At 42.0% G+C, this 13,553-nt stretch overlaps 1 protein-coding gene across 1 annotated transcript in view; it reads left to right on the forward strand.

Annotated features, from left to right (window-relative positions):
- Window positions 1-13,553, forward strand: part of LOC137326173 (sodium/potassium/calcium exchanger 4-like) — a 224,129-nt gene that overhangs the window by 200,666 nt on the left and 9,910 nt on the right. Inside the window, exons 13-15 of the mRNA XM_067991046.1 lie at window positions 4,334-4,448; window positions 7,522-7,634; window positions 11,212-11,277. Of these exons, the coding sequence (XP_067847147.1) occupies window positions 4,334-4,448; window positions 7,522-7,634; window positions 11,212-11,277 (294 nt within the window). The remainder of the gene's footprint in view (window positions 1-4,333; window positions 4,449-7,521; window positions 7,635-11,211; window positions 11,278-13,553) is intronic.

Consider the following 13,553-nt stretch of genomic DNA (forward strand, 5'->3'; position numbering starts at 1 on the left):
TTCAAATAACCTTCAGGTCAAGCTAACTGATTTCTATCAGTCTCCTACACTTCTGACCTCTAAGACATACATTCCCTTTTGTACTGTCTCTATCCTATCATTGATGTTCTTCATCAATCTGTGTTAGTATCAGATACAAAACAGTAAACTACATCAAAGAGTAGATTTTACGAATTTGCACTCCCACCACACTAAGCAAGCTTGAATTTGTCAAATCTACCCTCAAGTGTCAGATACAAAACATGGAATAGATCAATAAATGATATCAAGTGTTAGTTGCAATACCGGGAGGTTGGCTTTGGGAGATAGCCTAAAATGGGTGCTAGCAAATCGGCAGCCCATTTTACACTCCACCCGATTTTCTTTTCCATGCCCCGTTTTGCGCTAGCCCTCCAAGACCAACTTCACCCCCGATGTTTGGTTATTTATTTTTAGTGCAGGAACATCCATTACAGTAAACTTCAAATTTCACAAGATAAAATGTGCTGAAATGAGTTACGTTTTTACTGTGTGACACTGACTTTAAAGGCTTGCTGACATAGAAAGTAATACAGTTGAAATTACATACCTGTGATTTTTAATTAGCTGGTAGGAAGTTGAATTGTATTTCTACCCTGGAAATTGTACATTAAAGCAGAACTTCAATGTAAGGGGTAGGTCCCGAGAGTAGCGAATATTTGCCCTGACATAAATATCAAGCAATTAGTTACTTTTGGGATGCGTTTGCTGTTAAGATAAACCTATCTACAAGATTCCTCCGTGCTTGCCTGTTTTGAGCCATATTTGTAGAACAGATGTTCAAATGAGCTGATACTCCGATGGGGTCAGAGCTGGAGGTCATGGGCATCCACTTTGTCACACTTACACTAGTGGAACCAACCAGAGGATTTTCAAGCCCCAGCACTTCAAGTTAAATAAAAGGTGCATATTGAGCAAGAGAAAAGGAGAACATTTGGGTGAGGAAGACTGGAAGGACGGTCAAAGAGAAAAGATTTTGAAGATAGCGAGGGAAGTAGCAATGCTAAATGGTTTTGAGCTAGAATTCAAGAGGGCAGGGGCATAGTGACTGAAGAGTCATCCTCTAATATTGGAGCAGAGGGAACGGAGAACCAGCAGTGTCAGAAGAATGGAGGGTGCGTGCAGTGATGTAGAGGTCAAATAGGGTGAAGCAAGAACATGCAAAGATTAAAGGCAAGGATCAAGATCTTGAAATTGATTGTATATAAAAAAAAGCTAACTTGGGTGTATGTTGGAGTAATTTCATGCTCCTTCTTGGTCTTAAATGTTCTTAGCATTCACCGTTCTCCGCACTTACCTAAATTTCACCTTATGACAGTTTCCTCTCCTTCATATGATCTGTGTCACCAAAGTACTGTTATAAAGCCCCCTTACACTAGGTCAGTGATTGCTTACTAAAGAATGGTTGCAAAGTTGAATTAAATACACTTGATGGTAAATTGTGTGCTAAAATATTCTTCACAATGGTCATTTTGCATAATTACACAATATAAAAACATTATCATTCATGTATGCAAAATTAGATTTTAATATTTCAATTAGATCTGAAATTTTGTTTTCAAAAAGCTCTTCCCATAAAATAAATCTAATAAATTAAATATTGAACATTTTGGGTTAAATATGTGTCAGCAAAAAGGTAAGTTTGTGAAACTATCTGTAACTTGTATATAGATTCTCATTGCTGCTTGTTAGAAAATTAAGTACATACATTTCTTTAAAGAATTTCACAGACTCTGCAAACAGAATCTGTTTAACTTCCTTCCTTTTAAGGGACAACACAATATCACCAACTAAAAATTGCCCAATATTAGTCTAACAAGTAAAGTCCCTGAAGCACTGGGAGCATTTTCTAGATTTGAAACTTTTGATTTATGTTTTCCTAAATGAGATTCTGCAAAAGCATTCTGTTGAATAATTTAAACGCTGAGTAGTGTAGGGCTCTTGAGGACTGCCTCAGTTTAGTATGGAAATGGAAAATTCTGAACTTGTGATATTTCCGACATATAGCAGAAGTGGCATTGCTTCATGAAAGGACTAATTCTGTTCTCTTAATATTGCTTGTTCCCCTGACACCCGATATTAATATCATTCTTGTCATCAGTTGTTCATTTTATTCAGTTACATATTATTTAGACCATACCTTTTTTTTAACTTATCGTTTTTTAGATTTTCTAATTAATAACAACAAAGTCACATAGACATTACAGTGACTGAGGAGCTCAGGTACATAGAATCATAGAAGCATAGAAATTTACAGCACAGAAGGAGCCATTTGGCCCATTGTATCTGTGCCGGCCAAAAAAGAGCCTAATCCAACTTTCCAGCTCCTGGTCCGTAACCTTGTAGGTTCCGGCACTTCAAGTGCATCTCCAAGTACTTTTTAAATGTGATGAGGATTTCTGCCTCCACCACCCTTTCAGTGAGTTCCAGACCCCCACCACCCTCTGGGTGAGAACATTTCTCCCCAACTCCCCTTTAATCCTTCTACCAATTACTTTAAATCTATGCCCCTTGGTTTTTGACCTCTCTGCTAAGGGAAATAAGTCCTTCCTATCCACTCTATCTAGGCCCCTCATAATTTTATACACCTCAATTAAATCTCCCCCCAGCCTCCTCTGTTCCACAGGAAACAACCCCAGCCTATCCAATCTTTCCTCATAGCTAAAATTCTCCAGTCCTGGCAACATCCTCGTAAACGTCCTCTGTATCCTCTCTAGTGCAATCACATCTTTCCTGTAATGTGGTGACCAGAACTGTACGCAGTACTCTAGCTGTGGCCCAACTAGTGTTTTATGCAGTTCTAGCATAACCTCCCCGCTTTTATATTCTATGCCTCGGCTAATAAAGGAAAGTATCCTGTATGCCTTCTTAACCACCTTATCTGCCTGTCCTGCTGCCTTCAGGAATCTGTGGACATGCACTCCAAGGTCCCTCTGTTCCTCCATACTTCTCAGTATCCTACCATTTATTGTGTATTTGATGTGTTATTTTTTTAAAGAAGCAATTTTGGCAAGGCAATTCATAGGCGAATTTGGGTCAATAATGTGACTGACAATGTGATGTTATTGCTTCTGCCACTTCCTATTTATTTATCTTAGTTTTGATGGAAATTATGACTGAAAATATGCATTGAAAATAATTTGCACTGTAGCACTTGGTATGGTGTGAATTTGTCAGAGAAGCCAATACAAGGCTGTGGCAGTGCAGTTTTTGAAGCAGACTATTCAAAGGACAATAAGTGCCTGAAAAGTGCCCTTTAAGTGTCCTTCAAATCATATCATTTTGGTCACTGGATCACAGATAGATTATGGGATTTATTGCATATTAGGGATTTTAAACACCCTTCTTAGAGAATATAGACCCGAGGTAAGTGCTCCATAAGTGGTGACAACTTACTTATTGACTGAACATAAATCAATTGCTTGTGGTGGGCTGTCAAATTCATGACGCCCATTGAACACTGTTGGTTATAGTATCGCCAGGCAAAGCTCAAAGACTCTGGCTATGCAAATGGCTGGCATATTTGACAAACATGGCAAATCCTCTGGAATTTGATTCTTCATGTTTGATGTGTGAGTCAACTGTTTCACTGTGCCACTAAGCCAAATGTTGAATTTTGTAATGTCAGGGACGTCGCTGCTTAAATCACAGTTGTTATTGCACAAAATACATGAGATCAAATTATTATGACAGCAAACCAACCAAAATAAATCCAAAGCACTAGAGGAAAATTCCTGTTATTTTGAATTGATGAACCCCTATAATAAGCTTATGGGTAATCTTAAAGGAATCGCTGCCTTAACATAACCTTGATCTTCTGGAAACCACTGATTTTTAAAATGTTAACTTTTTTTTTGGTTCCTCAGTATAGATCCATCCTGGCTGGTCTCACCTCCCTTCCAAATCAGCCAAAGTGACAGGCGATGATTTACCTGTAAAGTGGGGCCAGGCTGCAGATCTCTAGTCTGTTGAATCCCTTCACATTCAGAATGATGGCCGTGGTTGAGTGGCAGCATTCTTACATGAAATTGGAGATTTTTAGTTGTTCGATTGTTGGCAAAAGCAGATAAAAGTAATTTTGTTGCCAACCACGCTAAATAAGACATAGCCGCGCATTCATTCTGTAACATTTACAATTAACATTCGTAACTTAGACAGTTATCGAGTATTAATACTGTGAAACTGTCTCTAATGTCCATCTTTGTAACTGTCATTAGATGGTATGTGCAGTAAGGTGGTCTTTTTGTACAGATCTTATTCTGTTACATGGTTTTCATACATTTGGTAATTCCACCTGTTTCCTTTTTGTGTGCAGGTAACTGTAACAGGGTATACGCTCGGAATTCCGGATATTATCATGGGAATCACATTTCTGGCAGCAGGAACGAGTGTTCCAGATTGCATGGCCAGTTTAATAGTGGCCAGACAAGGTACATATATATTTGATCATTTTACCCTGTTTTTTAAAATTCGTTCATGGGATGTGGGCATCACTGGCAAGGCCAGCATTTATTGCCCATCCCTAATTGCCCTTGAGAAGGTGGTGGTGAGCCGCCTTCTTGAACTGCTGCAGTCCGTGTGGTGAAGGTTCTACCACAGTGCTGTTAGGTTGGGAGTTCCAGGAATTTGACCCAGTGACGATGAAGGAATGCCGATATATTTCCAAGTCGGGATGGTGTGTGACTTGGAGGGAAACGTGCAGGTGGTGTTGTCCCCATGTGCCTGCTGCCCTTGTCCTTCTAGGTGGTAGAGGTCGTGGGTTTGGGAGGTGCTGTCGAAGAAGCCTTGGCGAGTTGCTGCAGTGCATCCTGTGGATGGTACACACTGCAGCCACTGTGCGCTGGTGGTGAAGGGAGTGAATGTTTAGGGTGGTGGATGGGGTGCCAATCAAGCGGGCTGCTTTGTCCTGGATGGTGTCGAGCTTCTTGAGTGTTGTTGGAGCTGCACTCATCCAGGCAAGTGGAGAATATTCCATCACACTCCTGGCTTGTGCCTTGTAGCTGGTGGAAAGGCTTTGGAGAGTCAGGAGGTGAGTCACTCACCACAGAATACCCAGCCTCTGACCTGCTCTTGTAGCCACAGTATTTATGTAGCTGGTCCAGTTAAGTTTCCGGTCAATGGTGACCCCCAGGATGTTGATGGTGTGGGATTCGGTGATGGTAATGTCGTTGAATGAATATAGTGGTTTATTAACCACTATAAATACGTCCTAACTTAAGCCATCTTAACTAAGACTTAGCCATAACATTTTCCAGCAGCCGAATTCATCTTTAAAACAACACAACTGTAAGATCAATAGAATTGATTTCTTTTTAAAAGTATCAATTTTAATGTTGATTTTTCACGCATTAGGAATTTTTCCCTGTCAGGTTTCAGTGTCTCAGTAATTTTAATTATACAGAAAGCTCCTTTAAAGTAGTTGGAATGGAGAGTAGGCCAAATTAATCATTCTTTCCATTATCAGCATTGTTTATGAGAATCAGTGTAACTTGCAGAGAAATAATGGAAGATGTGTTGACTTTGCTAATATTAGTGAATGGAGAAAAAAAGAGACTGATGTGAATAAAATGCACTTTTGTAGAATCACAGACATTTCAGTTCCAAAGGTGGCTATTTAGCCTATCATCCCTGCGAGAGCGCTAGCTCCCTAACGGCATCAATCTCCTGCCCTAACTTTGGTGAGAGATCAGCGGAACCTCCTGGAGAAGTTATATAGAATTACATAGAATTTACAGCACAGAAACAGGCCATTCGGCCCAACTGGTCTATGCCGGTGTTTATGCTCCACACAAGCCTCCTCCCACCCGACTTCATCTAACCCTATCAGCATATCCTTCTATTCCTTTCTACTTCATGTGTTTATCTAACTTCCCCTTAAATTCATCTATGCTATTCACCTCAACTACTCCATGTGATAGCAAGTTCCATATTCTAACCACATTAAAGCTGAAAACAGTAATTTCTGTGGGGAACTTCCACTGATGTTTCAACAAGCATTTATCTAATTCCTTTTTAAATGTGATTGAATCATCTTCTACAGCCGCCTATGGTGATACATTCCATATCCTCCTAATCCTTTAAAGAAAAAATTCCGTCTAAACTTCCCCTGTAGATTTCTAGTACAAATCTTGAGTTTATGTCCCCTTGTTACTAATTCACCTACCAGTGGAAAACATCTTCCACTATTTACTGTCTCAAATCCTTTCATAACTTTCAACACTTCTGTTCTCAAGTGTTTGCACAATAACACAGTTGACAGTAATCTCTTACCTCATCCCTTGTATCATTCTAGTGAATCTATGTTGCACATTTTCCGTGACTGCACCATCCGCTCCATAATAAAGTACCTAAAACTCTGACAGAGATAACCAAAAACAGAAAAAAAACTAATGGGACATTAAAGGAAAGCTGTGTGCTGTGTACTGAACTGATTGCCCATCTAATAAATAAGCCTAAACTATTCATTGTAGTTAGGGTAAGACTTCCTGTATTCTCCTCCCTTCCCTCAGGCCTCTCGCAACATTCTTCTGAACCAGCCCAAAGATGTACATGAAAATGAGCTGTTTTCCTCTTCCCACTGTGTGGAATCCCCAAGTAACATGGCTAAGATCAGGAACTTAGCAGTGGATGTGTGCATAGGAAATTTATACACATGGATTCATGTTATACTTCTCCTTGACACCACGTGATTGCACTGTGCACTATGCTGTCACGTATGATCCCAATACTCTTCTCCTGTGCACCTGGGGAATGCTCAGTTCCCAGATAAAAGGCAGAGGAAAAAGGGACTGAGACATGATGGTGGGTCTTCACCCTTTTACATTGCCCTGGGATTTCTGGGGTTTCCCTCAAGGTTGGGGCATACCCGCATTCTACAACGGGTATAGACATTGCAATTGCACGAAAATAAGGGAAAAAGAGGCTAACAGCACCTAGCACCTCATTTTCCTGTGGAAACGCTGATTGGGTAGCCATTTGGAGAGGGGCCCAAAGAAGCTGGAGGGTCTGAGAGAAGCAGGCAGCAAGACCAGGGAAGCCTAAAAAGGTAAATGATAGTTTCCTCCCAAAGAGAGCCATCAGATCCTTGGGTCTGGAAGCCATCTAGCTGCTGTTTTTGGACAGTAGCCAATAGGCTCCACAGCCGATGACCATTACCACTGCTGCAGGCCTCTCGTCAGTCCGATACTGGGCATCGGTCCCACTGGGGCCACTTTGGGGCCATACTCATGACCTAAACCCACAAATCCAAGCAGGTTCTTGTCAGGTTAGGCACATTGCACTTCAGAGGAATATGGGGCCTTATGATTCCCTTGCTAAACCTGGACTGAACTCACAGACTTAAACATTACCACGATCTCAGTAAAATTCTGAACCAAGAGTTTTGATGGTTTTTGTTTACAACAAAAAAAAGACACATTCTTACTGGTTAGTAACACTTCAGCAATTGGTACTTGGTCAGCCTGACAGATTTTTATGAATATGTTTATTTTTTATTTTATGTAGGGATGGGTGACATGGCGGTGTCCAATACAATAGGAAGCAATGTCTTTGACATCCTTGTGGGCCTAGGTGTTCCGTGGGGTGTTCAGACAATAGTTATTGACTCTGGATCCGTGGTAAGTATATTTTACATTTCTTGCTATTTCACCCTACACGTATAGGATGGGTGTCCAAATGATGGCCCTTGGGCAAAATGTGGCCTCAAAGCCCAGTCAACTCAGTTGCTATTTACACTTATACTTCTTATTCTCTGTTTGAATTTTGAGGGCCTGGAGGCTTGGAAAGATCTGTTCTTAAGGATATTGCCTCATTGATGAATAAATCCTAAAACACTAAGATCTGTTACCATCTGCAATTTAATCTGTGTGCAGAGTAATAGAGAACATTGATTTCAATTTTTTTTGTAGCCCACGAGACTCTGTGGTATGCACCTCAGCAGCCCACAAAGATAAAAAGCTTGGCCATTCCTTCCACATAAAAAGGTGTACTCTACTTTTAGAATTAAGGGTGTTAATCTCGGCATGTTTTAAAAATAAATTATACAGCATATGGAATTGCTGATTAGTTCTGTTTTCCACTGGGTGAATTCATTCAATATAATGTTGTTTATTTTAGTGACAGAAACTTGCCTAATCAGGACTTCCTTGCAATGGTGCTGATATTGTGCCTCTCAGGTGACCAGTCAAATAACAGCCAAGGATATTAATCTAGTCCTGGATAATGAGAGACTGCAGGAAGCTAAGAATAGCGATGAATGTTTACAGTCCGATTCACTGACATGACCATTTTTGGAGATTTTTAAGGCTGATTTATAAATCTATGACATTGTGACCAGTCTTTGATTTTGTCTTTGGAACGAACGTATAAGTTTTGAGATCAGAAGCAAAAATTAAATTGCAATTCAATTTTTAAAAAATGTATGCATTTGTCTGCTTGTGTAACTTTTATTTAAAATTATATTTAAATTAATTTCTTAGTTAGTTCTGGCCAGCTTCTGCTAACAAACTGTGATAATTTTGCATTTTCCATGGGGGAAAACAAAATACACAGCAGACTCCGAGGCGAGAGTGCTACCACTGAGCCACGGCTGACAATGTAGAAGTCATTTAGATAGCTGAAGGATTATTTTATATAAATCGAACAATTGCTGGATTTGGTTCTGGGAAATGAGACGGGTCGAGTGGAGCAAGTGCCAGAGGGGGAACATTTAGGGAACAGTGAACATAGTATCACAAGATTTAGAATAGCTATGGAAAAGGACATGAACCACTTGAAAGTAAAAATACTCAATTGGAGGAGGGCCAATTTCAGTGGAATGAGAACGGATCTGGCCCGGGTAATTTGGAATCAAAGATTGGCAGGCAAAACTGTAATTGAACAATGGGTGGCCTTTAAGGGGGAGATGGTTCAGGTACAGTCTAGGTACATTCCCACAAGGGAGAAAGGTAGGACAACTAAAGCCAGAGCTCCCTGGATGACAAAAGAGATAGGGAGTAAGATGAAGCAGAGAAAAGGGGTGTATGACAGATGTCAGGTTGATAATACAAGTGAGAATCAGGCTGAATATAGAAAGTTCAGAGGGGAAGTGAAAAAGGAAATAAGAGGGGCAAAGAGAGAGTATGAGAATAGATTTGTGGCTAACATAAAAGGGAATCCAAAAGTCTTCTGTAGGCATGTAAACAATAAACGGGTAGCAAGAGGAGGGGTGGGGCCAATCAGGGACCAAAAAGGAGATCTACTCATGGAGGCAGAGGGCATGGCCAAGGTACTAAATGAGTACTTTGCATCTGTCTTTACCGAGGAAGAAGATGCTGCCAAAGTCTCAGTAAAGGAAGATGTAGTTGAAATACTGGATGGGCTAAAAATGGATAAAGAGGATGCATTAGAAAGGCCAGCTGTAATTAAAGTACATAAGTCACCCAGTCCAAATGGGATTTATCCTAGATTGCTGAGGGAAGTAAGGGTGGAAATTGTGGAGGTACTGGCCATAATCTTTCAAATATCCGTAGATACAGGGGTGATGCCAGAAGACTGGAGAATTGCAAATGTTAAACCCGTGTTCAAAAAAGTGAGTAAGGATAAATCCAGTAACTACAGGCCAGTCAGTTTAACCTCTGTGGGGAAACTTTTAGAAATGATAATCTAGGACAGAATTAGCAGTCACTTGGACAAGTGTGGATTGGTTAGGGAAAGCAAGCATGGATTTGTTAAAGGCAAATCGTGGTTATCTAACTTGATAGAGTTTTTTTATGAGGTAGCAGAGAGGGTAGATGAGGGCAGTACAGTTGATGTTGTGTATATAGACTTTCAAAAGACGTTTGATAAAGTGCCGCATAATAGGCTTGTCATCAAGACTGAAGCCCATGGGGTAAAGTGGGCAGTAGCAGCAAGGATACAAAATTGGCTAAGTAACAGGAAACAGAGTGTAGTGGTGAACGGTTGCTTTTCAGACTGGAGGGAGGTGTACAGTGGTGTTCCCCAGGGGTCGATACTGGGACCACTGCTTTTCTTGATATATATTAATGACTTGGACTTGAGTGTACAGGGCACAATTTTCAAATTTACAGATGACACAAAACTTAGAAGTGTAGTGAACAGTGAGGAGGATAGTGAAAGACTTCAAGAGGACATAGACAGGCTGGTTAAATGGGCGGACACGTGACAGATGAAATTAACTCAGAAAGATATGAAGTGATACATTTCAGTAGGAAGAATGATGAGAGGCAATATAAACTAAAGGGCACAATTCTAAAAGGAGTACAGGAACAGAGAGATCAGGGGGTATATGTACACAAATTGTTGAAGGTGGCAGGGCAGGTTGAGAAAGCAGTTAAAAAAGCATACGGGATCCTGGGCTTTATAAATAGAGGCATAGAGTACAAAAGTAAGGAAGTCATGATGATCCTTTATAAAACACTGGTTCGACCACAACTGGAGTATTGTGGTCACCGGTCAATTCTGGGCACCGCACTTTCGAAAAGATGTGAAGGCCTTAGGGAGCGTGCAGAAAAGATTTACTAGAATGATTCCAGGGATGAGGGACTTTAGTTGTGGATAGGCTGCAGAAGCTGGGGTTGTTCTCCTTGGAAAAGAGAAGATTGCGAGGAGATTTAATAGAGGTATTCAAAATCATGAAGGGCCTAGACAGAGTAGATAGAGAGAAACTGTTCCCATTCGCGGAAGGGTCAAGAACCAGAGGGCATAGGTTTAAGGTGATTGGCAGAAGAACCAAAGGTGACATGAGGAAAAACTTTTTTACACAGCGAGTGGTTATGATCTGAAATGCACTGCACGAGGGGGTGGTAGAGGTAGGTTCAATCATGGCTTTCAAAAGGGAACTGGATAAGTACTCAAAGGAGAAAAAATTGCAGGGCTACAGGGATAGGGCGGGGGACTGGGACTAGCTGAAATTGCTCTTGCTTAGAGCCGGCACGGACTTGATGGGCCGAATGACCTCCTTCCGTGCTGTGACCTTTCTATGATTCTAATTAGAAAATATCAGCCCAAAACTCCAACTTTAGGTAAAATCCCAAATAAAAATCCTGACCTCCACAGGGAAATCCTTTCCTAAGCAGATAGCTACTTCAAGTTCTGTTCAAGTCTTCTGAGCCAGGAGTCATTATTAAAGCTGTAGCATGTCCTGACGCAGATATCCTGCTTTTCGTGACTAAACGATTTCATTTTGTTTTATAGGTACGTATCAACAGCAGAGGTCTTGTTTATTCTGTCATACTTCTTTTAGGATCCGTGGCACTCACGGTAAGTAAACTGCTTCCTACATGTGCAAATATTCTCTAAAGGCACAAGTTGTATTTCCAGACCCGTGGCACAAAATGAGTAATGGCTGATGGTTTAACTGACGGTTTAACTGCTGGCTAGAAGTCATTTTGAGCCCCATGTTGTGCCTTCTGCTGGCCAATCCTGGAGCAGCATTGACAGTACTTGTGGAAATGCTGGTCTGATGATGGAGTGTGGAGAGGTGCATGTGGAGAGCAATCTGCAAGTGGAGGTAAATCACTCTTACTTCTATCCGTGATGGCTTTACAAAAGGTAAGCGCAGTTATAGCAGTGTAAAAACTATAGTTGGGACTGTATTCAGTACTGATTGATATAACTAAGAGCTATGTCTCATACTGCAGGGATTATATTTAGCACACATACTAACAGTTCTGTTATTCCGTATGAACATATGATAATTGACAGGAAGGAAAAGACTTACTGGTCCATCCAGCCTGTCCCACACAGTTGTGATGCCCTATCCGTCAAAATACATACACTCCCCACCCACCCAGAGCCATGCAATGTCCTGGGAGAAGCAAATAAATCTGATAAAAATTCAGGCCAATAAAGGGAAGGAAACAGGAAAATTTCTCTCCGGCCCCTTAGGCGATCGTAACTAGTCCAGGAGACCACCTTGGCCCTAATTTACATTAGAGGATACCTACCTCTTGTACGATGTGACCCTCACCCCAAACAGAAACAGGTTTAGCTCTTGTTTGATGGAATTGACTGAAGCAATGTTCACCGCATGAGCCGACAGCCTACTCCACAGGTCCACTATTTTCTGGGAAAGGAAGAACTGCCCAACATCCAACCTAGTCCTGCCCTTACATAACTTGTAACCATGTTTGGGTTCCACCAGGACCACTTGGCTCCAGACCTCATTACAGCCTTGGTCCAAACATGGACAAAAGAGCTGAATTCCAGAGGTGAGGTGAGAGTGACTGCCCTTGACATCAAGGCAGCATTTGACCGAGTGTGGCACCAAGGAGCCCTAGTAAAATTGAAGTCAATGGGAATCAGGGGGAAAACTCTCCAGTGGCTGGAGTCATACCTAGCACAAAGGAAGATGGTAGTGGTTGTTGGAGGCCAATCATCTCAGCCCCAGGACATTGCTGCAGGAGTTCCCAGGGCACTTTCCTAGGCCCAACTATCTTCAGCTGCTTCATCAATGACCTTCCCTCCATCATAAGGTCAGAAATGGGGATGTTCGCTGATGATTGCACAGTGTTCAGTTGCATTTGCAACCCCTCAGATAATGAAGCAGTACGTGCCTGCATGCAGCAAGACCTGGACAACATCCAGGCTTGGGCTGATAAGTGGCAAGTAACATTCATGCCAGACAAGTGCCAGGCAATGACCATCTCCAAAAAGAGAGAGTCTAACCACCTCCCCTTGTCATTCAACGGCATTACCATCGCCAAATCCCCCACCATCAACATCCTGGGGGTCACCATTGACCAGAAACTTAACTGGACCAACCACATAAATACTGTGGCTACAAGAGCAGGTCAGAGGCTGGGTATTCTGTGGCGAGTGACTCACCTCCTGACTCCCCAAAACCTTTCCATCATCTACAAGGCACAAGTCAGGAGTGTGATGCAATACTCTCCACTTGCCTGGATGAGTGCAGCTCCAACAACACTCAAGAAGCTTGACACCATCCAGGACAAAGCAGCCCGCTTGATTGGCACTCCATCCATCACCCAAAACATTCACTCCCTTCACCACCGGCGCACTGTGGCTGCAGTGTGTACCATCTACAGGATGCACTGCAGCAACTCGCCAAGGCTTCTTCGACAGCACCTCCCAAATCCACGACCTGTACCACCTAGAAGGACTAGGGCAGCAGGCACATGGGAACAACACCACCTGCACGTTCCCCTCCAAGTCACACACCATCCCGACTTGGAAATATATCGCCCTTCCTTCATCGTCGCTGGGTCAAAATCCTGGAACTCCCTTCCTAACAGCACTGTGGGAGAACCTTCACCACACGGACTGCAGCGGTTCAAAAAGGCGGCTCGCCACCACCTTCTCAAGGGCAATTAGGGATGGGCAAATAAATGCCGGCCTCACCAGCGACGCCCACATCCCATGAACGAATAAAAAAAAAATTGTAGCACCTCTACTGATAATAGAGCTGAGATCAGCCAATTCCACACAGACTGTGGATTGACTGCTTGGTTGGTAGGATACAATACCGAGACGTAGGGTGCATTTATCCACTGAGCCACGAGGGAAAGGTGCATTTC

Source organism: Heptranchias perlo, chromosome 10 (assembly GCF_035084215.1).
Source record: "Heptranchias perlo isolate sHepPer1 chromosome 10, sHepPer1.hap1, whole genome shotgun sequence".
NCBI classification, from domain to species: Eukaryota; Metazoa; Chordata; class Chondrichthyes; order Hexanchiformes; family Hexanchidae; genus Heptranchias; species Heptranchias perlo.